This window comes from Dendrobates tinctorius, unplaced genomic scaffold (assembly GCF_039654945.1).
Source record: "Dendrobates tinctorius isolate UK_male_01 unplaced genomic scaffold, ASM3965494v1 ptg000086l, whole genome shotgun sequence".
NCBI classification, from domain to species: Eukaryota; Metazoa; Chordata; class Amphibia; order Anura; family Dendrobatidae; genus Dendrobates; species Dendrobates tinctorius.
Window position 1 is genome coordinate 1,576,559 of NW_027361754.1, and position 23,890 is coordinate 1,600,448.

Consider the following 23,890-nt stretch of genomic DNA (forward strand, 5'->3'; position numbering starts at 1 on the left):
CATATGAGCCCCCCAACCGGAAGGGCTAGCATCCGTGGTGATTATGCGGGATATGTCATACTCCCAGGGGACCCCTTTGGATAAATTATCCTTGACTAGCCACCACTCTAGGGACTCCCTTGTGTTTCGGGACAAGGTTAGTTGACCCTCCAAGTAACCCCCAAGGACTCTTTGATGCCTTAAGACCTCGCCCTGCAGTTTTCTTGTATGAAACTGTGCCCACTGGACTGCCGGGATACAGGACGAGAGGGAACCCAGAAGGGACATGGCTTTTCTGAGGGACATGGTAGGGTTATTGCAAGCGTTCAGGACCTGATAGTGTAGGCGAACAAGCTTCTCCGGGGGCAGATGGCATTCCTGTTTCTCAGAGTCTAGGATCAGGCCCAAGAACTGTTGGACTCTCACCGGCTGTAACAGAGACTTTTTAATGTTAAGCAGCCATCCTAACCCCTCTAGGGCAGACATTGCCCTTTGTAGTTGTTCCAGACGTTTTGCTGTTTTCCATACGATCAGGAATTCATCTAAGTAGGGGATCACAAGAATGTCCGATTCACGTAGATGGGCCATAACTTCCGCTACAACTTTGGTAAACACACGGGGAGCGACTGCCACCCCAAAGGGGAGGGCCGCATATTGAAAATGTTGGACTGACCCATCTAGCTGAACCGCCACTCTGAGAAACCGCTGATGGGCTGCATGAATGGGAATATGGTAGTAAGCGTCTTTTAAATCTAAGACCACCATAAAACAGTTTTGAAACAGTAATTTTATTGTTGATGTAATTGTCTCCATCTTAAACGGGCGTATGATCAGGAATTTGTTGAGGGATTTAAGGTTTATTATAGTTCTGAAGGACCCGTCTGGTTTGCGGACCAGGAACAGGGGGGAGTAAAACCCTTTCCCCGTTTCTCCCTCTGGGACCACCGTCAGGACCCTCTTACGGCAGAGATCATGCACCTCGGCCTCCAGGGCAGCTTGTTCTGGTGTGGAAGACCTGAGCGGGGTGACCTTAAATCGATCTTGGGGAACCCGGGCGAATTCTAGGCGTAGACCCACAGCTATCACCCCCAGTATCCATTTACTATTGGAAATCAAGGACCAGGCTGGGTAGAAGGCAGCTAGTCTCCCCCCTACCGGGGCGCAACTAGTCATTGGGGAGGTTTTTTAGTGTCACGTGCTGGACCTTCTTGACGCCCCCCTCCTCCGAACATGAAGCCTGTACCTCTCCTTCTTCTGTCCTCTCATCTTCCCTGATCTCTGGACAGCCTTCTACGGAAATAGCCTTTCCTGGTAAAGGGACGTCTGTAGGAATGATTCGGTAGACCGGGGAACTTCTTTTTATCATCCCCGGCTTTCTCTAAGAGTTCATCCAAGACTGGGCCAAACAGATATTCGCCCTCACATGGAATGGAGCAGAGCCGTGATCTGGCCTGGATATCTCCCGGCCAGCATTTTAACCAAAGGGCCCTTCGAGCTGCGTTAGATAAACTCGCAGTTCTGGCTGCCATCCTCGCAGAGTCCGCTGAAGCATCCGCCAAAAAAGCTGCCGCACTTTGGATGATTGGCAGCGTTTTCCTGATAGAAGCTCTTGACACTCCGTCCTTTAGTTGGGAATCCAATTGGTCTAGCCAGACCATCATGGATCTGGCCGTACATGTGGCAGTTATCGCTGGTCTTAGAGCACCTGCTGACATCTCCCAAGTTCCCTTCAAAAAGGAGTCTGCTTTCTTATCTAATGGGTCTTTTAAGGAGGCCATGTCGTCGAAGGGAATGGAGGATTTTTTGGAGGCTTTGGCTACTGCCGCGTCCAGTTTAGGGGCTTTATCCCATCTGTTTACCACTGGGTCGTCAAACGGGTACCTCCGTTTGAAGGCCGGAGGTAAGGAGCCTCTTTTTTCAGGTCTCTTCCATTCCCTATCTATTAGGCTCTGAACTTTATCATTTAATGGAAAGGCCTTCCGCTTCCTGGGATCTAGACCCCCGAACATCACGTCCTGAGCTGAAAGTTCCGGTTTTGTATCTGCTACCCCCATGGTGGACCTTATTGCTTTAACTAGCTTATCCATCTGGTCTAAGGGGAAGCAGAATCGACTCGAGTCTTCCTCTGAAGATGATGAAGTGGAGGCCGGGGAATCTTAAGAGTCATCGATCCTTAGGGCGGTCGAGGACTCTGAACCTGAGAAACTACATTCTCTTCCCCTAGAGGAATCCTTTTTAGACAGGGCCTTTATCTCTGTCCTGATTATGTCCCTCAGGCTTGCGGTGAAGTCCGGCGTTTCTTCCGCTACCTGTATGGACGGGAGAGTGTAAGGGCCTGTCAATCTACCCCAGGGCCAACGTCCCCTTCCACCCCTACCGTTTGTCTCACGCATGGCTGACACAACTTTTTAGGGTGGCCGTCCGGCAAGGTGCAACTACAGAGGGCACATTCCCTGTGCTTCTGCTCCCCTGCGAGCAAAACATAAGGGAACACTGCATCAGGGTACATTCACGGAGATCTCTTACCCATGCAGATGAGGCAGGTACCGGATCATGGAGGGAGGCAGGAGGATCCTTTAGCCTGGAGGAACTTCTGTGGCTTTGTTCGCCCGTCCGTTTCTGTTTTTTCTGCTGGCCACTCGCATGCGGCTTCACTGTGGCCTGTTTCTGTGGGTGCTCCTGCACCTCGTCCAGCTGCTCTAAGGGGGCTTCTGTCGTATCCATCGCTGGCCTTTCAGAAGCACCCCAGCAGCGTTACCTCCTGCCTTTTAAGGCCTCCTTGGCCGGGTCAGCAGGGTTCTCGCGCACACCCCCCACCCGGGACCCCTCCGCGACCCTCCCCCCGCAAGCTCCGGTCCTCCCCCGGCCACCGCGCGCCACCCAGGACTGCCGCGCACACCGGAAGCCGGCCGGCACCCGACTTCCGGTTTCGGCGTCCCCGGCCCCGCCCCCTCCGCTGCCCGTCTGAGGCCTGCGTGGGACGCGCAGAAGGAGCAGGCACGGCGCCCCCCCGGCTCAGGCCAGGCTACAGCCCCCACGCACGCCGACCAGGCGCCACGCCAGGAGAGAGAGAGCGGCCACGGGGAGAGCGCACCAGGAGGGGCCCAGGTCATACATACCTGGAGCGGCAATATGGAGGCGGCTGTCCACCGGACCCCTGGCTCCCACCTGCTCTCACCACCGTCGTGGAGACCTGCCCGGCCCCACCGTGGCGCTTCCAGGGACCCAAGCTTGACCGAGGTAGGAGACCCCCTCGCTACCTGGGTCGGTCAGCCGGCCTGGGAATCCCTCGGCGACTCCATGATGGACGACATGAAGGAAGTCCCGTCCTCTAGGAACAGGAAACCAACTGATGCGTGGGAGAGGTGCCGCCCTTTTGTATCTGTAGGTTTCCTGTTCCTGAAGGGCGGATCCCCTCTCTCAGGTGGTGCTGTCATGGACGACCGATAAATGTGTCTTATATTCTAGGTTCTTCAAAGTAGCCACCTTTTGCTTTGATTACTGCTTTGCACACTCTTGGCATTCTCTTGATGAGCTTCAAGAGGTAGTCACCGGAAATGGTTTTCACTTCAAAGGTGTGCCCTGTCAGGTTTAATAAGTGGGATTTTTTGCCTTATAAATGGGGTTGTGACCATCAGTTGTGTTGTGCTGAAGTCTGGTGGATACACAGGTGATAGTCCTACTGAATAGACTGTTAGAATTTGTATTACGGCAAGAAAAAAGCAGCTAAGTAAAGAAAAACGAGTGGTCATCATTACTTTAAGAAATGAAGGTCAGTCAGTTCAAAAAAATTGGGAAAACTTTGAAAGTGTCCCCAAGTGCAGTGGCAAAAACCATCAAGCGCTACAAAGAAACTGGCTCACATGAGGACCGCCCCAGGAAAGGAAGACCGAGTCACCTCTGCTGCAGATGATAAGTTCATCCGAGTCACCAGCCTCAGAAATCGCAGGTTAACAGCAGCTCAGAAGAGACCAGGTCAATGCCACACAGAGTTCTAGCAGCAGACACATCTCTACAACTGTTAAGAGGAGACTTTGTGCAGCAGGCCTTCATGGTAAAATAGCTGCTAGGAAACCACTGCTAAGGACAGTCAACAAGCAGAAGAGACTTGTTTGGGTTAAAGAACACAAGGAATGGACATTAGACCAGTGGAAATCTGTGCTTTGGTCTGATGAGTCCAAATTTGAGATCTTTGGTTCCAACCACCGTGTCTTTGTGCGATGCAGAAAAGGTGAACGGATGGACTCTGCATGCCTGGTTCCTACCGTGAAGCATGGAGGAGGAGGTGTGATGGTGTGGGTGTGCTTTGCTGGTGACACTGTTGGGAATTTATTCAAAATTGAAGGCATACTGAACCAGCATGGCTACCACAGCATCTTGCAGCGGCATGCTATTCCATCCGGTTTGTGTTTAGTTGGACCATCATTTATTTTTCAACAGAACAATGACCCCAAACACACCTCCAGGCTGTGTAAGGGCTATTTGACCAAGAACGAGAGTGATGGGGTGCTACGCCAGATGACCTGGCCTCCACAGTCACCAGACCTGAACCCAATCGAGATGGTTTGGGGTGAGCTGGACCGCAGAGTGAAGGCAAAAGGGCCAACAAGTGCTAAGCATCTCTGGAAACTCCTTCAAGACTGTTGGAAGACCATTTCCAGTGACCTCTTGAAGCTCATCAAGAGAATGACAAGAGCGTGCAAAGCACTAATCAAAGCAAAAGGTGGCTACTTTGAAGAAACTAGAATATAAGATGTTTTCAGTTGTTTCACACTTTTTTGTTAATTCTATAACTCCACATGTAATTCATAGTTTTGATGCCTTCAGAGTGAATCTACAATTTTCATAGTCATGAAAATAAAGAAAACTCTTTGAATGAGGTGTGTCCAAACTTTGGTCTGTACTGTATATATGTAATCGATATTATACAGTGTATTACATATTTACAATTTATTACAGTTTGTGTTCTAAAGTTGTATTCCAATAAATAGATATGTTCTACCTAAATATCTTGATTGGATCATAGAAATGATTAAATGTCTGATGTTCACATTGTACTACAATAAATTTTTCACTTAAATATAAGCAATATATGTGGGAGTCGGAGCCGTGGAGTCGGTGTAAGGGAAATTGAGGAGTCAGAGTCGCAGGTTTGGCTTACCGACTCCAAAGCCCTGGGCTCATGGCAGCCATCACTTATTGCTGTCTAGTGGAAGCCTCCGACACATCGCAGGCTCATGTTGGCCGCTGCTCCGTTCTGGCGAGTGTAAACTTCCGATACACCGCAGGATCTCGAATAGTATTCTGCACCAGCTAAAATCAGCACATCTACAGTAAGCGTTTATGATGGCCGCATCCACACGACCTCCGTGCGGTGTAGCGGATCCAAGCTTTCATGTATACACACAGATATAAAATACACACCGCTCTACAGTGCTGTGCAAATTAATTGGGACAAAGCATTTTATTAAACACACTCACACCTGTTCAAAGCAGTTAAAACTGGTTTGAATCACTGACTTGGTAACCAACTTACGATTTTACTTTAAAAAAAAAAAAGCTGTCCCAATTAGTTTGCACAGCACTGTAGCTCTCATCACTCCCGACCGATGGGCACAAGCATAAACCATCTCTCCATTCTACTTAACATTACACAATGACCATTTTAAGCCCCCTACCCAATTCTGGGCATAGTTGGCCCCCCAGACACCGCTGATTGGGGGGGGGGGGGGGTAAGCCCTTTACTAACCACATGTGTACACCTCTGTTCACTCCCCACTTGTGCAATGGGGGAATGTGTCCTGCGGTGAGCTCATCGAAGGGGTCTGACCGCTAAATGAGATATGGCAGATGGCTAGCACTCGACTAGTGTAATGAATAAATGGTGCTAGTGAAAGTGAGCCTCTGGTCCCGTAAATGTGAAGTCAATATAGAATCACTGCACACGTAAATTATGCTAAAGTGAGCTTTTTATTATTTGACAGTGATGAAGCGCCAGCTGACGTTTCGGCCTAACAACGGCCTTTATCACATAGTCGCCCTTTTGAAGTAGAGTTTTGGTAGTCACCGTTTGATAGTTTATCACTGCAAGGCAATATTTAAAAAAAAATGCGGATTATCCAATATAGCCAATAGTCCAGGTGCTAGAGGAGCAGAGATCCTGTTGGTATGGCAAAAAAACATTGGTGGCGCAGTGGGGGATTTATTTATCAGTGGTCACTTACGTGAGCAGCCACATCCCACCATAAACTGATCGTGCCGGCATCACTGCAGTATTAAACTATGTGATGCTGACATCCAACGAGACTCATCCCCAGCTCTGTACCAGAGGGAGAACAGTGGGCCAAACGCTCAGTATTTATTACTGTGTCCACCTCAGACTGGATATTCCCCAGTGGGGCCGCTGCACGCTCTCCCCATCATTCTGTAAACACAATGACTTCTGTTATGATTGAGTCACCGTAGGAGGCAAAAACAGAAATGCTAGCCAAGTCCAGAAAACCAGAGAGGTTGGCAGCTATCGGATTGCAGACCCCTGATCCTATCCACAACAGTAGCCGTGGGGGGTTCCTACGATGCCCTAGATCCCTCGATCACAGCCGGAGAATTAAATAGGCCTAAAGAAAGAAAGGGGAAATCTAAACTGCCCCAGAGCAGACCCCAAAGCAAAAGGCAGCCCCCAACATATAATGAAGGTGAAGCAAGATGAAAACACTAACACAGACAGAAAGATAGCTTGGGCCCCGTCTTTGCTCATTCTAACTAGATAGGAAAGGACAGGAAGGCTGCTGTCTGCAATCCGTGAAAAACTCTATGAAAATAAGAGCCAACAGACTGACAGTGAAAAAGGCCCTGAAGACGCTAGGCTTCAAAAAAGCTATGTCAGTACTCAGGAATATTCTGAAGACAGAGCGGCCGGCAAAAGGAGATTCAGCTCACCCAGCAGGGAATGGCAGAATCCAGAAAAGCAAGGAAAACAAAAACAAAACAAATGCTAACAGGCAAAGCAGAAAACTTAGCTTTAGAGGAGCAGGAATCAGACTGGTGTCCTAGAAGTCCACAGAGAAATCACCCGCAGGGCAGAAGGGCGTCGGCAGCCTTATATCCAGTCCGTGACTCCACTCAGCCAGTCATCCTCATTAGGCTCAGGTGCCTGATAATCAGGCTCATTACCTTCCTTTACCAGAATAGGGAGTTCACCAGACCTCAGTGACGAAGGGGAAAATGAACTCACAACAGACTTCCCTGCACGGTCCCAGCTTCAGTGCAGCAGGACCACGGCTCTGGCTAGTAACACACTGCATGTGCTACATGTAATAAAGCTGCAGCATTTATATGACCCCCTCCCGTTGTGTGTATACAGCTTCCTCGCAGACCTATGCGTTTCCCTGGAGTTTGACTGTACGCTGATACTGCAGTTTTGATACTCCTCGGCAGAATAAGGCGGACGAGGTGGAGGAACAAGACTGCAGCATCGACCACATGGCCGCCTACGGCACTAACAGTACACAAGACAAAAAACAGCACAACCAGCCACAGGATGTAACCAATGGAAGTTTATTCATTTTCTGCACAGCGATTAAGCGACCAGCACGCAGGCGCCACCGACGCCTTTGATTTTCTCTTCTGCTCGGCGGCTGAAGAACTTTGCCTTTACAATCAGCGGCTGTTTGGGGAGTTTGCCTTTCCCGAGAACCTTGTAGTAACCCTGCAAAGAAAAGATTAGCTATGAGTAATGCTGCGATGCAGAGTTCGCACACAGCATCCGTGTAAGGTATCGCCCTCTGGAATCAGCTGTACGTGTTCTGGTCTGAGCCGCCACCAAAATCCTGAGCAAAGCAACAGCACCTCCAGCAGAAGCTATACGGCAAAGCTCATGAACGCTGGGCGACTGTACATTTCTGGGACAGCAGCTTACACGGTTGTGCTGAGCAATGTCAGTGATGCAGATGGGACAGATGCAGGGTTTCCACTTACCGCATGCACAGCATCAATGATGGGTGCAGGCCCGTCAGGTTTCTTGGCGTGCTGCAGTCTGGTCTGCTCACTCACTAAGGTCCACAGTTTGTCCAGGTTGATTGTGGGGCAGAAGGACTGATTCTTCTTCAAATGGTAATGTCTCATGCCGACCTTACCGAAGTAACCAGGGTGGCTGGAGGGAGACAAGGAGGCTACGTTATGGAAGAACCAAAACAGGTCAACTGGAAGCAAGTGCCCCTCCGAAATATCAGGGGGCTGCATTCCCAGTTTTACCTACAGATAGTGAACCAGTCACAAACTGAAGGGCTGAGCTCCAGAGAAAGATGTGGGAGCATGCTGTGACACATCAGGGATCCTCCTTACAATAAGTCGGCCCATATGAGAGCGATGGAGCCCTGCAGCAAAATGGGCGAAGCCGCTAAACCCCAAGTACAAAAATGGAGGCCACACAGGTAGGATCCCACATCAGACTCTCGCCTACCATGGAAACCTTCAAAAAGAACCTGAAGACCTACCTCTTCTGACAAGCCTACAACCTGCAGTAACCATGGATCCACCAAACCGCTGCATGACCAGCTCTACCCTCACCCATCCCTTGTAGATTGTGAGCCCTCGCGGGCAGGGTCCTCTCATCCTGTACCAGTCGTGACTTGTATTGTTTATGATTACTGTACTTGTATGTATTATGTATACCCCTCCTCACATGTAAAGCGCCATGGAATAAATGGCGCTATAACAATAAATAATAATATATCACAAGATAAGCAGTGACCGTCCCACTATGCGGAAGCCGCTTCTCTTCTGAGCTACATTGACTGATAAATGGCAGCTGCGGGAACTCAACACTCACTATTTATCAAAGTTGATCCTGTGGTGATGCAGACCACCGGCATTACCGCGACCTCCGGGATGCTTCCTGTGTTTGCCTAGAAAAAGATCAGAAGTGATGAGAAACGGAAGATCCCTATGGTCCAAAAATAACAATCACAAACTATAAGAAGGCACATTAAGATAGAACTGTTGTAACGTGGATCAGGGACAACCAAACACTAGAGTGCCCCTATAACCACGAGATCGGTAACCTGACAGATGGGAGGACGTGTCACTGAGCCGGTGACTGATGGAGCCATAGACAGAAGCCACCAGTGAATAGAGCGCAGTGATTGCTTTCCGAGGACTCTAGCACACCAAGGCCACGGGCCGACCGGGATGTGACTCTAGTCTCGGGGAGTGAGCAGAGGTAATGTCAAAACAAAGCCCACCAGATTAATGTCAGCAGGAAGAGGATGTCCAATGCGGTCCAGGACCGACTGTCAGGATCAGTGGATCCCGGAGGTCATGGCTCCCCTGACTAAACGAGTCCTGAATGTGTATGGTGGGCAACCCGCACAGGCCACGTTTCATGAGACGGCCCTGACCACAATAATAAAGGTGCCAGCTACCAAGTGAAGACTGTCATGTCTCCAAGAAGGGGTCAAAGGAGCCATGAAGGCTCTATTAGTGGGGTCCAGAAATCATATTTACCAACCTTTCTGTGATTAGGTGATAAATACTCCAGGAAAATCAAGTGCAAGACCTGGAGAAGCAGCACACAACTATGGTGCTGTGCAACCCCATGTAGATGCACACAGGACTTCTCTGCAGCGATTCTCTGCAATGGATGTCACTGTGGAAATCACGTGGATCTGCAGCACATCACAATCTGCAGAGCTGTCAATACCTGCTGCAGCTTCTCATCAGTGTGGATTATGTGTGTGAAATCCTTGCCAACAACTGCCATGTAACACGCAGACTTTCCACGTGAATAAACATATCCCCGATGTACATGCGCGGCGCCTCCCCCCCCCCCAAAATCCCTGCAGTTCCTGCCCGGCGAGTGCTGATCTGGGGGTCACCTAGCGGGTCTGCTCATCTCCCATCGCTCGTGTTCAGTGCTGTCCCCAACAAGGTGAAGTCACCACTCACCCACACGGCCGTGGCCATGGCTGACATGTCCGCGTAGCTTCCTAGTCTTCCTTGTCTTGGTTGGCTGTTGGGAGAAAACAAGAATAAGTCGTCCGATCAAATAGCGCACGGCACTGACGTCAGGGGAATGGTCGGCATAAGATGTCACTGAGCGGGTGACTGGGTGGCCCACCGTAAAGACCACCCAGTGAATATAGCGCAGTGGTTGCTCTCCGAGGACTCTAGCACACCAAGGCCACATGCCGGCCGGGATGTGACTCTAGTCTCGGGGTCCAGAGAAGAAAAGGACGTCAGTAAAATGCAAAATGTCATCAGCTCCTGTGATTCTCTAACACTTCAGGGTCAATTCTGTTCTGGTATTTAAAAAAAAAAAAAACCAAAAAAAAAAAAAAACCCGCAAAATCTGACATCTGTGGTCACTTTACAAAACTGACAAGTAGGAGCAGTTTAGCAGAGGGGGAGCCCAATATGGACATTAACCATTTCTGGAGTTATTACAGCGTAGATGTACCCTGGGATGCCCTGCGGGGGGGGGGGGGGGGGGGGGCTGAATGATTTGACAGTGGGGACCCGCGGCACAAGAAAAGGGGGGAGGCGTGAGTCAGCTGTGGTTTACAGCTGGCTGCTGCCGTTCAGTCATTTGTGACTTACTTTAATGTACGTTCTCATGTTCAGGATCTGCTGTTTTGGCGCGGCTCAATGTCCGCAGCAATTATGCAAATTAGCGGACGCGCATTTACTTCTTTTACGTGTGAATTTTCCTCAGTAATGCGAGTTTATGGGGAAAATCTGCACGCATATCTGAAAGAGAAATTGACATCTGGTGGTCTTGAAAGATGTGCCACATGTCCGTCTCCACGGGTGATCCGCAGCAGCACAGAGACACAGAATCCACTGCAAGTACGCAGAGCCAAACCCACAGCAAATACTGAACGTAGGAACCAGGGCTGCGGAGCTGGGAGTCGGGTGTCCATTTTGGTGGAAGCTGGAAGACTGGCTTGAACTCGCCAATTGTCGAGGTGCAGGTGGAATGGGGGTCAGTGGCCCCACGACCAAGGCTAAAGAGATTCAGCACCCACTGTTTTAGGTAATGCAAGGTTCTAATGTCTACTTTGCGCACATTTCACGGCCACCTTTTACTTTTTGTCTCCACGAAATTGATGCGCTGCGGTCTGGAGACATGCCCGTGGGCGCTGACACCAGGTACCTCATTTCATGAAATCTCCCCACTATGCTGTAACACGTGGCCGCTGTGGGCTGGATACTACACAAGTACCGAGCGTCCGACCTGCAGCGTTTACTGATCGTGAGCAGTACCCGAGTGTCTGTTCCCGATCGGAGGATCCTGGCTGGATCAGTTCATCCGCGGCACTTTTTGGCTCAGCAGTGACCGGAGCTGTAGAGTCAGGGACTGGAGAAGCCGGGGGGGGGGGGGTCTCGTTGTGTCCACAGTCCCGGTGGGAACGTGCCCCTACACTTAGGCTGTGCCCACGGTCTGGATACGGCAGCGCTTTGGCCGCAGCGGACTGTCGCGGATTTAGGTGTGATGAGCGGCTCTGGGGGAGACCACGCAGCGTAACACAAGGGCAGGAGACGTCTATAAACCCACAGTGCTAGTAGTGTAGAACCCGCTGCTCCTCCTGACGGGTGGGGGCCATCACAGTCTTGGCCCGGTGTACACACAGCCAAATACGGTGAAGAAAAATAACAAAACGCAACAGTGTGAACAAAGCCATGACCCGAACTACAGGGATAATGGCAGAGGCCAAAAAACAACCGCAGGTCTGGGGGTCACCGAGTAATAACGCACTAATACAGCGGCGGCTGATGTGCGGCTTCTGGCAGAAAACTCAAGAGGAGGCCGAGTGTCGGGCGCTGCTTCCGCCGTGCGGACACATGTGGCTCCGGCCTCCACACACACGACACCGCCTCCTCCCGCCATGCGCTCCGCACCCCAGCGGCCACACGAGACCGGAGCTCCGCCGCACATTGCGTGACACCTCCCGGACACCCCGCGGCCTCTCCCTCCTTCGCCGCTCCAGGTTCTATCCCGCACCCCGAACCCCACTACTTACCATGGCGGCGGCTGCGAGAGAAAGAGAGAGATCCCGGCAGCTCCCGCGAGAAGTAAGAGGGGGCGGGGACTGAGGGGGTAGGACGTCGTGTTACGGCGAGATCTCGCGAGACTTGAACGGTCACAGGTAACGTGACAGAAGCATCGGCGGCGCCGAACACTAGAGGAGGCGGAGGCGGCCATATTGGGGGAGACACAGAGGCAAGTGCGACAACTGCGAGACGGCGCTCGGGACAGCAGCGCGGCGCTGTCACACGGACACCGAGGGTACACGGCCGTGCGTATGTACTGCTCTACTATGCCCCACCGTATACTGCCCATATACACTGTATACGGGGAGCGCAGGTACTGGGGAGGGGCTCCGCTGCGTAATGTACTGCAGATAGCCCCTGTATGACGACCTGTGCCCCCCTTATCGCGCTGTATGATACCCTGCACCACCCCTATTGCACCGTATGACACTGCGCCCCCCTTATCGCACTGACACCCTCTGCGCCCCCTTTATCTCGCTGACACCCTCTGCGCCCCCTTTATCTCACTGACACCCTCTGCGCCCCCCTTATCGCGCCGTATGACACCCTATGCGCCTCTTATCGCACTGACACCCTCTGCGCGCCCCTTAATGCGCTTACACTCTCTGGGCCCCTCTTATGCCGTATGACACTGCGCCCCCCTTATCGCACTGACACCCTCTGTACCCCCCTTATCGCACTGACACCCTCTGTACCCCCCTTATCGCACTGACACCCTCTGTACCTCCCTTATCCCGCTGACACGCTCTGCGCCCCCCTTATAGCGACGTATAACACCCTCTGCGCCCCCCCTTATCGCGCTGACACCCTCTGGGCCCCTCTTGTCGTGCCGTATGACACCCTCTGCGCCCCCCTTATCGCGCCGTATAACACCCTCTGCGCCCCCCCTTATCGAGCTTACACTCTCTGTGCCCCTCTTATCGGGCCGTATGACACTGTGCCCCCCTTATCGCACTGACACCCTCTGCGCCCCCTTATCACTCCGTATGACACCCTCTGCGCCCCCCTTATCGCACTGACACCCTCTGCACGCCCCTTAACGCGCTTACACTCTCTGGGCCCCTCTTATGCCGTATGACACTGCACACCCCCTTATCACGCTGACACCCTCTGCGCCCCCCCTTATCGCCCTGACACCCTCTGCGCCCCCCCTTATCGCCCTGACACCCTCTGCGCCCCCCCTTATCGCCCTGACACCCTCTGCGCCCCCCCTTATCGCCCTGACACCCTCTGCGCCCCCCCTTATCGCGCTGACACCCTCTGGGCCCCTCTTGTCGTGCCGTATGACACCCTCTGCGCCCCCCTTATCGCGCTTACACTCTCTGGGCCCCTCTTATCGTGCCGTATGACACTGCGCCCCCCTTATCGCACTGACACCCTCTGCGCCCCCTTATCACTCCATATGACACCCTCTGCGCCCCCCTTATCGCACTGACACCCTCTGCACGCCCCTTAACGCGCTTACACTCTCTGGGCCCCTCTTATGCCATATGACACTGCACCCCCCCCTTATCGCGCTGACACCCTCTGCACCCCCCCTTATTGCCCTGACACCCTCTGCGCCCCCCCTTATCGCACTGACACCCGTCTGCGCCCCCCCTTATCGCGCTGACACCCTCTGGGCCCCTCTTGTCGTGCCGTATGACACCCTCTGCGCCCCCCTTATCGCGCTTACACTCTCTGGGCCCCTCTTATCGTGCCGTATGACACTGCGCCCCACTTGTCGCACTGACACCCTCTGCGCCCCCTTATCACTCCGTATGACACCCTCTGCGCGCCCCCTTATCGCACTGACACCCTCTGCGCGCCCCCTTATCGCACTGACACCCTCTGCGCCCCCCCTTATCGCACTGACTCCCTCTGCGCCCCCCCTTATCGCGCTGACACCCTCTGGTCCCCCCTTATCGCGCTGACACCCTCTGGTCCCCCCTTATCGCGCTGACACCCTCTGGGCCCCCCTTATCGCGCTGACACCCTCTGGGCCCCCCTTATCGCGCTGACACCCTCTGGGCCCCTCTTGTCGCGCCGTATGACACCCTCTGCGCCCCCCCCTTATCTCGCTGACACCCTCTGCGCCCCCTTAGCGCACTGTATGACACCCTCTGCGCCCCCTTAGCGTGCCGTATGACACCCTCTGTGCCCCCCCCTATCGTGCTGACACTCTTTGCACCCCCCCCCCCCAGCTGCTGAGGCTGTGATGCTTTTCGCAGATTGACATGTGTTTTCTTTAGAAGCGAGATGACAGTGTGCGCCATGTTCGGGTGCAAGAATCGCAGGCACAAGGGATGCGGCAAGCACTTCTTCAGGTAATCCAGGTTGGGGGTTTCTCTCATTTTGTGGAACAGAACATGGAGCGCAGCATTCCTGTAGTATTAAGTCCCACAGCTCTGGGACTGCATTCCTCCTCATTCTCAGGATCTCTGCTCTTATTGCTAACAGCCTGTTCTGCTCACAGCTGCGGGTTTGCTCCTGCGTGTATCTTTTGTATCTGTCCCTGTGATCAGATCCCTTTGCCGTGGATCGCACTTTGCCATTTTAGTTGTACACTTTGTCTTGTGATTGTCCATGAAGCCCTGGACTGTCTGGGGCCATCGAATGCAGCGAGCGCTCTGTGACATTTGGGCCCCCCCAGCTCCATTCTCCATAATATCATGGATTGCTGGGCATTGTGGTTTTGCAGCAGCTATAAAGCTGTGGTTCAGGACGACTGCTAGGAGGAAGTTGGGGGTCTATGAGTGTTTCAATCCACTGACCACAAGCAGAGATAATGCAATTGGTAGAAACAACCATTTGTTGAGTAATAAATCTGTGACTTCTTATCTGCAGGTTTCCCATGAAAGATCCGGAACGTCTCATAAAGTGGATTGAAGCCACCCAGAGAGATAACTGGAAACCGTCCATTCACAGCAAGGTCTGCAGCGACCACTTCACGGAAAAAGACTACATGATCCGTCCGGGGGCGGCCTTTCCTTACCTGCGCATTGACGCAGTGCCCACTCCCCTCCATCCTGACCAACGGAAGAAGAAGACTAAAAAGAGGAATTATACTAAGAAAGTAGCAAGCGAAACTGCCGAACCCATGGAAATAAAGACTGAGGATGTGGAACAGGAGATCTCCAGCGAGTATGGCTGCAGCTACAGAAAGGAGATTGGAACACAGACAGCTGCGCAAGTGGAGAAAACACAGAAGGTGGTGGAAGCGAGGGTGATAAAGAGTGAGGATGAATCGCAGGACGAGGAGCAAGTGGTGGTAGAAATGCAGGGCGAGGAGCATGGGGTGGTGGAAACGCAGGGTGAGGAGCATGGGGTGGTGGAAACGCAGGGTGAGGAGCATGGGGTGGTGGAAACGCAGGGTGAGGAGCATGGGGTAGTGGAAATGCAGGGCGAGGAGTATGGGGTAGTGGAAATGCAGGGCGAGGAGTATGGGGTAGTGGAAATGCAGGGCGAGGAGCACGGGGAGTTGGAAATGCAGGGTGAGGAGCACGGGGAGTTGGAAATGCAGGGCGAGGAGCACAGGGCAATGGAAATGCAGGGCGAGGAGCACGGGGCAATGGAAATGCAGGGCGAGGAGCACGGGGCAATGGAAATGCATGGCGAGGAGCACGGGGCAATGGAAATGCAGGGCGAGGAGCACGGGGCAATGGAAATGCAGGGCGAGGAGCACGGGGCAATGGAAATGCAGGGCGAGGAGCACGGGGCAATGGAAATGCAGGGCGAGGAGCACGGGGCAATGGAAATGCAGGGCGAGGAGCACGGGGCAATGGAAATGCAGGGCGAGGAGCACAGGGCAATGGAAATGCAGGGCGAGGAGCACGGGGCAATGGAAATGCAGGGCGAGGAGCACGGGGCAGTGAAAGCGCAGGGCGAGGAGCACGGGGCGGCAGAAGTGCAGGGCGAGGAGCACGGGGCGGCAGAAGTGCAGGGTAAGGAGCACGGGGCGGCAGAAGTGCAGGGTAAGGAGCACGGGGCGGCAGAAGTGCAGGGTAAGGAGCACGGGGCGGCAGAAGTGCAGGGTAAGGAGCACGGGGCGGCAGAAGTGCAGGGTAAGGAGCACGGGGCGGCAGAAGTGCAGGGTAAGGAGCACGGGGCGGCAGAAGTGCAGGGTAAGGAGCACGGGGCGGCAGAAGTGCAGGGTAAGGAGCACGGGGCGGCAGAAGTGCAGGGTAAGGAGCACGGGGCGGCAGAAGTGCAGGGTAAGGAGCACGGGGCGGCAGAAGTGCAGGGTAAGGAGCACGGGGCGGCAGAAGTGCAGGGTAAGGAGCACGGGGCGGCAGAAGTGCAGGGTAAGGAGCACGGGGCAGCGGAAAGAAAGGAGTGGCCTGTGGAAGCACAGGGCGTGGAGCACAGGGCTGCTGAAGTACAGGGTGAGGAGCAAAGGGCGGCAGAAGCACAGGAAAAGGAGCAAGAGGTGGCAGAAATGCAGGGTGAGAAGCATAGTGTGGCGGAAGCACAGGGTGAGGAGCACGGGGCAGTGGAAGTGCAGGGTGAGGAGCACAGGGCGGCTGAAGCCCAGGATGAGGAGCACGGGGCGGCGGAAGCACAGCAAGTGGAAGTGCAAGATGATAAGCAGTTGGTGGATTCGCAGCATGGGAAACAGATGGTAAAAGCACAGGGTAAGCAGCCAGTGGAGTCTCAGGCCATGGAGGTGCAGGGTGAGGAGGAAACAGAAGGTGACATGCATATGGGCAAAGCTCAGAGAAAGCAGAATATGGATGTGCATACACAGGGCAAGAAGAAGGTGACAGAAGAGCAGGAAGGGAAGCGTGCAGGGGAAACACAAAATAAAAGGCATAAGGAGGAAATACAGGACAAGGAGCAGGCGCTGGTATCACCAGAGGAGGTGAGTGTGGAGGGTACAGAGTGTGAGATGCTGGATGTAATAGGGCAGGGAGAGAAAATGAACGTGGGATGGCAGGCTGAGGGTCCAGCAGTGGGAGAGCAGGCTGAGGGTCCGGCATTGGGAGGGCAGGCTGAGGATCCGGCTGTAGAATCTCGGGATGCAAATATGGAGTCACCATCTCTAAATGATCAACTGGATGTGGCAGAGCGGCCAACGGAGTGCAAGTGGGCGACAACTAAACAGCCCGCTCGTAAGCCAACAGTGAATGGACAGGGCAGGAACCGGAGGGCAGGTGCACTGACGGGGAGTTGTCTACCTGACCTGACCATTGTAGTGAACCAGACTGTCAGGAACTTTCCATCCAGACCTCCCTGTGAGAATGCAGCTGATTACATTCCCGTTGACCACTCATACTACACTGCATTTGGCGACAAGGAAAACGAGGTTCCTGCCCCCGTCACTGACCCAAAAGTTGTGAAATTGAGAAAAAAGATCAAAACATTACAAAAGCAAGTCCTGCGCCAGGGCGTCAAGATCAAGAGCCTGAAAAAGTCGCTAGTTAATTTACAGAAAAACAACATGATGGAGATAGATCCGGAGCAAGTGGTCGCTGAGCACTGCAGCGGCCTCACTCAGGTTCTGTTCACACAACAGCTGAAGAACGGCTGCCGGCGGCACAGTGTCACCCAGTACTGCAGCCTCATGAAGGAGTTCGCTTTAAACCTGTACTGCGCATCCCCAAAGGCTTACAAATTCTGCAGACTTTTTCTGTGCCTTCCGCACCCCGTATCTTTGAGAAACTGGAAAGCAGCCATTGAGGGAAACATGGGACCCTCATCTGATGGTTCTGCCCCTGATAATCCTACATTGGGGGCATTATTTGTAGGGAATGAACATTTACAGGATAGTCCTATTCAAGAAGTAGCTTTGCAGGGACAATCAATTGAAGAGAGACATTTGCCAGAGACCCCCATAGAGATGGCACATTTGCCAGTGATGCCAATGCAAGAAGGACATTTTTCTATCATTCCAGGTCTGGAAGGACACTTGTCTGTGGTTCCAGTGCCGGAGGGACACTTGTCTGTGGTTCCAGTGCCGGAGGGACACTTGTCTGTGGTTCCAGTGCCGGAGGGACACTTGTCTGTGGTTCCAGTGCCGGAGGGACACTTGTCTGTGGTTCCAGTGCCGGAGGGACACTTGTCTGTGGTTCCAGTGCCGGAGGGACACTTGTCTGTGGTTCCAGTGCAAAATGGAGATTTCTCTGTGATTCCAGTGCACAAGGGACATTTGCAGCAATCATCTGTGCAGGAGGAACTGCAGTAATCAATGCAAGACTTAATGGTGGCTCCATAAATTGTACCTGTGCCGACTTCTATAAAGTTTGTTCTATAAAAGCAACTTTACTGCAAAAAAATCAGTTCAGTGTTGTCATAGTGGTAGGTTAAGATCTCATCATTGACAGGAATAAGGATGTGAAACCAAACAATGTCCTATCGGCAGTACTGGACTGTCAAATCGTGACCTGAAAAGTTGTGAATGAGAAAGAACAGGATTTCTCCAGTAATATGCAATGGTGTGTGCAGTTCTGCAGTGGTAATCCAAATGATCTGCACACCGTCACTGCTGTCTACCCTTCCTGTAATAATTACCTGATATAGGGTTTTGCTCCGGTCCAGGGGTCCTGGTTCTGTAGCTTCATCTTTGGTCCTAGCTGCTGATTCCAGAGACGTTGCATTACCCTCTGCACAGCTGTATTCCTGCACATGTGAGAGCCAGAGCAACCGCTGGGGGGGAGCTCGTTGTGCTGCGCTGTCTTCGTAACTCCCATTAATTATATCTCAATTCCATGTACCGTGCTCCTTCCCTAATGGTCGGAGCCCGGCCTAAGATATTCCTTTAATGGCCATTTAACACTTAATGCACTTAACACGTCTGATGCTGGTGTATGGAATGGGCTCAAGAGAAGCCATTTAACCTTTTGAATGCCAGTGTCCATCACCCACTACTTAAGTATGCTGATGGATCCACAACCGCTATGGCAACCCATCTAAGGCCGCACCCAGCATCCCTGTTCTCCCATGTAGACCAAGCAGAGGAGCAGCTCAAGTTCTATATGGTCATTTTTACCTTTTTAAGTCCAGGTGGGTGTTATCTTATAGATTTCACAGAATTGCATTTTTTTTCAACTTTTCTCTGTGAAATTTTTTTTAAAAAATTTTCCTTTATTTTATCTACATTTTTTTCAGTACCGTGATGGTAAAATTAATGGTGATATTCAAAACTACAACTTTTGTGACCACAAACAATCCCTTAAACGCTGTGTAGGCAAAACAATAAAATGCTTAAGGCTCTTGAAAGAAGAGAATAGACAGCGAAAAAATGTCCGGTTGCTAATCATTAAAAAAAAAAATATGGCTGGAAAATAGAAAATGTCAAAATCCAGAATAAACTGTATCTTGGTTACCAGCTTTCTGCACCAGCGCGCTGGCTTCTAACATACACAGCGAGTAACTAAGCAACGTGCGCGCTTGTTACCCGCGTCGTCGCTGTCCTGATCGCTGCTGAGATCTGCCTGTTTGACAGCTCACCAGCGATCATGTAGCGACACATCAGCGATCCTGACAAGGTAATATTGTCGGAATCGCTGGTGCGTCGCTATGTGTGACTGGGCCCTTACACTGTGGCTGATGACCTCCAGCCGTGGCTCCTTCAGAAGCAGGACATTGACAAGGGACTATCCAGAGATAAGATGCTGGGTTAAGGCCCCGTCACACACAGCGAGATCGCTGATTTTGTGACGCCACAGCGATCTCGCCAGCGACATCGCTGTGTGTGACACACATCAGCGACTGGGCCCCCCGCCGGGTATCGCTGATCGTGCAGGATCGTCCTGGGCCATTTTTTAATCGTTGCTCTCCCGGTGGCCAGCGCGCATCGCTGCGTGTGGCAGCGGGAGCCAACGATCAGCGAGGCTCCCAGCGCTCTAAGCAGGTGCTGGGAGCTGGTATCTAAGAAAAATATCGGGTTACTAAGCGGCGGGCGTCACTTTGTTACCCGATGTGTACCTTAGAAACCTGCGTGCTCGCAGCTCCCGGCGCGAGCACAAAGGTTTCTAAGGTACACATCGGGTAACTAAGTGACACGCGCTGCTTAGTAACCCGATATTTACCTTAGATACCAGCGTCCTCGCTGGTGCTGATTGCTGGTGAAGCTGCCTGTTTGGCAGCTCACCAGCGATCATGTAGCGATGCACCTGACAAGGTCGTATCGTTGTCGGGATCGCTGGTGCATCTTTAAGTGTAACGGTACCCTTACTTTACGCAGGTGGCTTTAGTGGCAGATTTTCTGTTTGACTCGGTTGAGCAGTCTAGGCTATCCGCCCGTGCCATGGTGCTATCTACTACAGGCAAAAGGGCTCTGGCTAAAACAATGAGGGGTGGATGTACTCTCTAGAAGTGCCTTCTGTTCCATGGAATTTGAGCTAGGGCATCTCTTTGGGGCTCAGGTGGACGCATTAATGGAGAATCTAATAAGGAAGGAAAGACCCTTCCAGTCGGATAAAGATGAAGTTCTTTATTTTGAGACCAAGACTGAAGCAGAGTCGGCAGGACTCGGAGGAGAGGGCCTCCTCGAGTGGAGGTAGAGCCTCGAACAGTCTCTGGTAGGCGTCAAGAGAACTTTTCAGACCTTCCTCCTCTTCCAATGAGGTTGGATTTCTGACACCAAGGACCTGCCAGTGGGGGGTATGTTTTTTTTTTTTTTTTTTTTCCACCAGTGGCAGAGCCTAGTAAGAGACCTCTGGGTCCTAGATATCAGATATCATAAGAGGTGGTTTCCATAGAGAGTTTCTTACACCCCCTGAAAGATTCGCTACTACGCCAGGAATGCACAGAATGAAGTGGCTTTTAGAAACATCTATAATCTTATCAATATGCGGATCCTAGTTCCAAAGCCATTCAACAGATAGTCATATGTTAAAGTTTGGGCACCCCTATTAATGTTAACCTTTTTTCTTTATAACAATTTTGTTTTTTGCAACATTTCAGTTTCATATATCTAATAACTGATGGAGTCAGTTATATTTCTGGATTCAAATGAGGTTTATTGTACTAACAGAAAATGTGCAATCTGCATTTAAACAAAATTTGACCGGTGCAAAAGTATGGGCACCCTTATCATTTTCTTGATTTGAACACTCCTAACTACTTTTTGCTGACTTCCTGAACCACTAAATTGGTTTTGTAACCTCATTGAGCTTTGAACTTCATAGCCAGGTGTATCAAATCATGAGAAAAGGTATTTAAGGTGGCCACTTGCAAGTAGTTCTCCTATTTGATTCTCCTATGAAGAGTGGCATCATGGGCTCCTCAAAACAACTCTCAAATGATCTGAAAACAAAGATTATTCAACATAGCTTTTCAGGGGAAGGATACAAAAAGTTGTCTCAGAGATTTAACCTGTCAGTTTCCACTGTGAGGAACATAGTAAGGAAATGGAAGAACACAGGTACAGTTCTTGTTAAGTCCAGAAGTGGCAGGCCAAGAAAAATATCAGAAAGGCAGAGAAGAAGAATGGTGAGAGCAGTCAAGGACAATCCACAGACCACCTCCAAAGACCTGCAGCATCATCTTGCTGCAGATGGTGTCACTGTGCATCGGTCAACAATACAGCGCACTTTGCACAAGGAGAAGCTGTATGGGAGAGTGATGTGAAAGAAGCCGTTTCTGCAAGCACGCCACAAACAGAGTCGCCTGAGGTATGCAAAAGCACATTTGGACAAGCCAGTTACATTTTGGAAGAAGGTCCTGTGGACTGATGAAACAAAGATTGAGTTGTTTGGTCATACAAAAAGGCGTTATGCATGGAGGCTAAAAAACACAGCATTCCAAGAAAAACACTTGCTACCCACAGAAAAATTTGGTGGAGGTTCCATCATGCTTTGGGGCTGTGTGGCCAATGCCGGCACCGGGAATCTTGTTAAAGTTGAGGGTCGCATGGATTCAACTCAGTATCAGCAGATTCTTGAAAATAATGTGCAAGAAAAAGTGAAGAAGTTGAAGTTACGCAGGGGATGGATATTTCAGGAAGACAATGATCCAAAACACCGCTCCAAATCTACTCAGGCATTCATGCAGAGGAACAACTACAATGTTCTGGAATGGCCATCCCAGTCCCAAGACCTGAATATCATTGAACATCTGTGGGATGATTTGAAGCGGGCTGTCCATGCTCGGCGACCATCAAACTTAACTGAACTGGAATTGTTTTGTAAACAGGAATGGTCACAAATACCTTCATCCAGGATCCAGGAACTCATTAATAGCTACAGGAAGCGACTAGAGGCTGTTATTTTTGCAAAAGGAGGATCTACGAAATATTAATGTCACTTTTATGTTGAGGTGCCCATACTTTTGCACCGGTCAAATTATGTTTAAATGCAGATTGCACATTTTCTGTTAGTACAATAAACCTCATTTGAATCCAGAAATCACTGAGTCCATCAATTATTAGATATATGAAACTGAAATAGCTGTTGCAAAAACCAAAATTGTTATAAAGAAAAAAGGTTAACATTAATAGGGGTGCCCAAACTTTAACATATGACTGTAAATGACTATTATAGATCTTCGGTTTCTGAACTGGTTTCTGATGAAAAGAAAGTTTGGTATGAAATCGGGTGAGCTCCGTGGTTGGCGCTGTGCGGTGGCTCCGTGGTCGGCGCTGTGCGGTGGCTCCGTGGTCGGCTCTGTACGGTGGCTCCGTGATCGGCGTTGTACGGTGGCTCCGTGTTCGGCTCTGTACGGTGGCTCCGTGGTCTGCTCTGTACGGTGGCTCCGTGGTCTGCTCTGTACGGTGGCTCCGTGGTCGGCTCTGTACGGTGGCTCCGTGGTCGGCTCTGTACGGTGGCTCCGTGGTCGGCTCTGTACGGTGGCTCCGTGGTCAACATCTGCAAGGAGTTTGTATTTTCTCCCCGTGTTTGTGTGGGTTTCCTCCTTGTAATCCAGTGTCCTCACATTCTCTAAAGACTGATATGGAACTTAGATTGTGAGCCCAATAGGGAGAGTGCCGATAATGTGTGTAAAGTGCTGTGGAATTAATGGCGCTATGTAATAGCTCGATTATGCCCTTTTAGAACAAAGGGATTATCAAGACCCCATCACACATCTGCCTATTCCCATCTTTCCATGCAGTCATCAAAGAGAAGGGAGAAGATACGGATTAGATATTACAAAAAGCTTTTTGACAATGAGGAAGATTAATGAGTGGAACAGGCGACCACGAGAGGTGGCGAGTTCTCCTTCAGTGGAAGTCTTCACACAGAGGCTGGACAGACATCTGTCTGAGATGATACAACAGCTAGCCTTATATGTATACAGTGCCTTGTGAAAGTATTCGGCTCCCTGGAACTTTTCAACCTTTTCCCACATATCATGCTTCAAACATAAAGATACCAAATGTAAATTTTTGGTGAAGAATCAACAACAAGTGGGAGACAATTGTGAAGTTGAACAAAATTTATTGGTTATTTTAAATTTTTGTGGAAATTCAAAAACTGAAAAGTGGGACGTGCAATATTATTCAACCCCTTTATCTTAATGCTTTGTTGCGCCACCTTTTGCTGCGATTACAGCTGCAAGTCGCTTGGGGTATGTCTCTATCAGTTTTGTACATCGAGAGACTGAAATTCTTGCCCATTCTTCCTTGGCAAACAGCTCGACCTCAGTGAGGTTTGATGGAGATCGTTTGTGAACAGCAGTTTTCAGCTCTTTCCACAGATTCTCGATTGGATTCAGGTCTGGACTTTGACTTGGCCATTCTAACACCTGGATACGTTTATTTGTGAACCATTCCATTGTAGATTTTGCTTTATGTTTGGGACCATTGTCTTGTTGGAAGACAAATTCCGTCCCAGTCTCAGGTCTTTTGCAGACACCAACATGTTTTCTTCAAGAATGGTCCTGTATTTGGCTCCATCCATCTTCCCATCAATTTTAACCATCTTCCCTGTTCCTGCTGAAG

At 51.1% G+C, this 23,890-nt stretch overlaps 2 protein-coding genes and 2 non-coding genes across 8 annotated transcripts; 1 reads left to right on the forward strand and 3 right to left on the reverse strand.

The window, feature by feature from the left end:
- Window positions 1-7,520: 7,520 nt before the first annotated feature.
- Window positions 7,521-12,136, reverse strand: RPL27A (ribosomal protein L27a). The gene is made up of 5 exons (XM_073584868.1): window positions 12,000-12,136; window positions 9,925-9,988; window positions 8,810-8,885; window positions 7,957-8,131; window positions 7,521-7,687 (listed from the first exon to the last, which is right to left on the reverse strand). Exons 1-5 carry the CDS (start codon window positions 12,000-12,002, stop codon window positions 7,559-7,561), a joined length of 447 nt encoding a protein of 148 aa, XP_073440969.1. The 5' UTR covers window positions 12,003-12,136; the 3' UTR covers window positions 7,521-7,558.
- Window positions 9,057-9,187, reverse strand: LOC141098125 (small nucleolar RNA SNORA3/SNORA45 family). The gene has a single exon (XR_012234150.1). It is a non-coding gene; the product is annotated as a small nucleolar RNA SNORA3/SNORA45 family (small nucleolar RNA).
- On the reverse strand, window positions 10,064-10,194 carry LOC141098124 (small nucleolar RNA SNORA3/SNORA45 family). The gene has a single exon (XR_012234149.1). It is a non-coding gene; the product is annotated as a small nucleolar RNA SNORA3/SNORA45 family (small nucleolar RNA).
- On the forward strand, window positions 12,087-19,259 carry LOC141097606 (uncharacterized). 5 transcript variants are annotated; one of them, XM_073584863.1, is made up of 3 exons: window positions 12,087-12,343; window positions 14,262-14,336; window positions 14,857-19,259. In XM_073584863.1, exons 1-3 carry the CDS (start codon window positions 12,282-12,284, stop codon window positions 18,191-18,193), a joined length of 3,474 nt encoding a protein of 1,157 aa, XP_073440964.1. In that variant the 5' UTR covers window positions 12,087-12,281; the 3' UTR covers window positions 18,194-19,259. The 5 variants fall into 5 exon arrangements, with proteins under 5 accessions (XP_073440964.1, XP_073440967.1, XP_073440965.1 ...); XM_073584866.1 differs by having other exon boundaries at window positions 12,087-12,279; window positions 14,857-19,258; XM_073584864.1 differs by having other exon boundaries at window positions 12,087-12,275; window positions 14,857-19,258.
- The last annotated feature ends 4,631 nt before the right edge of the window (window positions 19,260-23,890 follow it).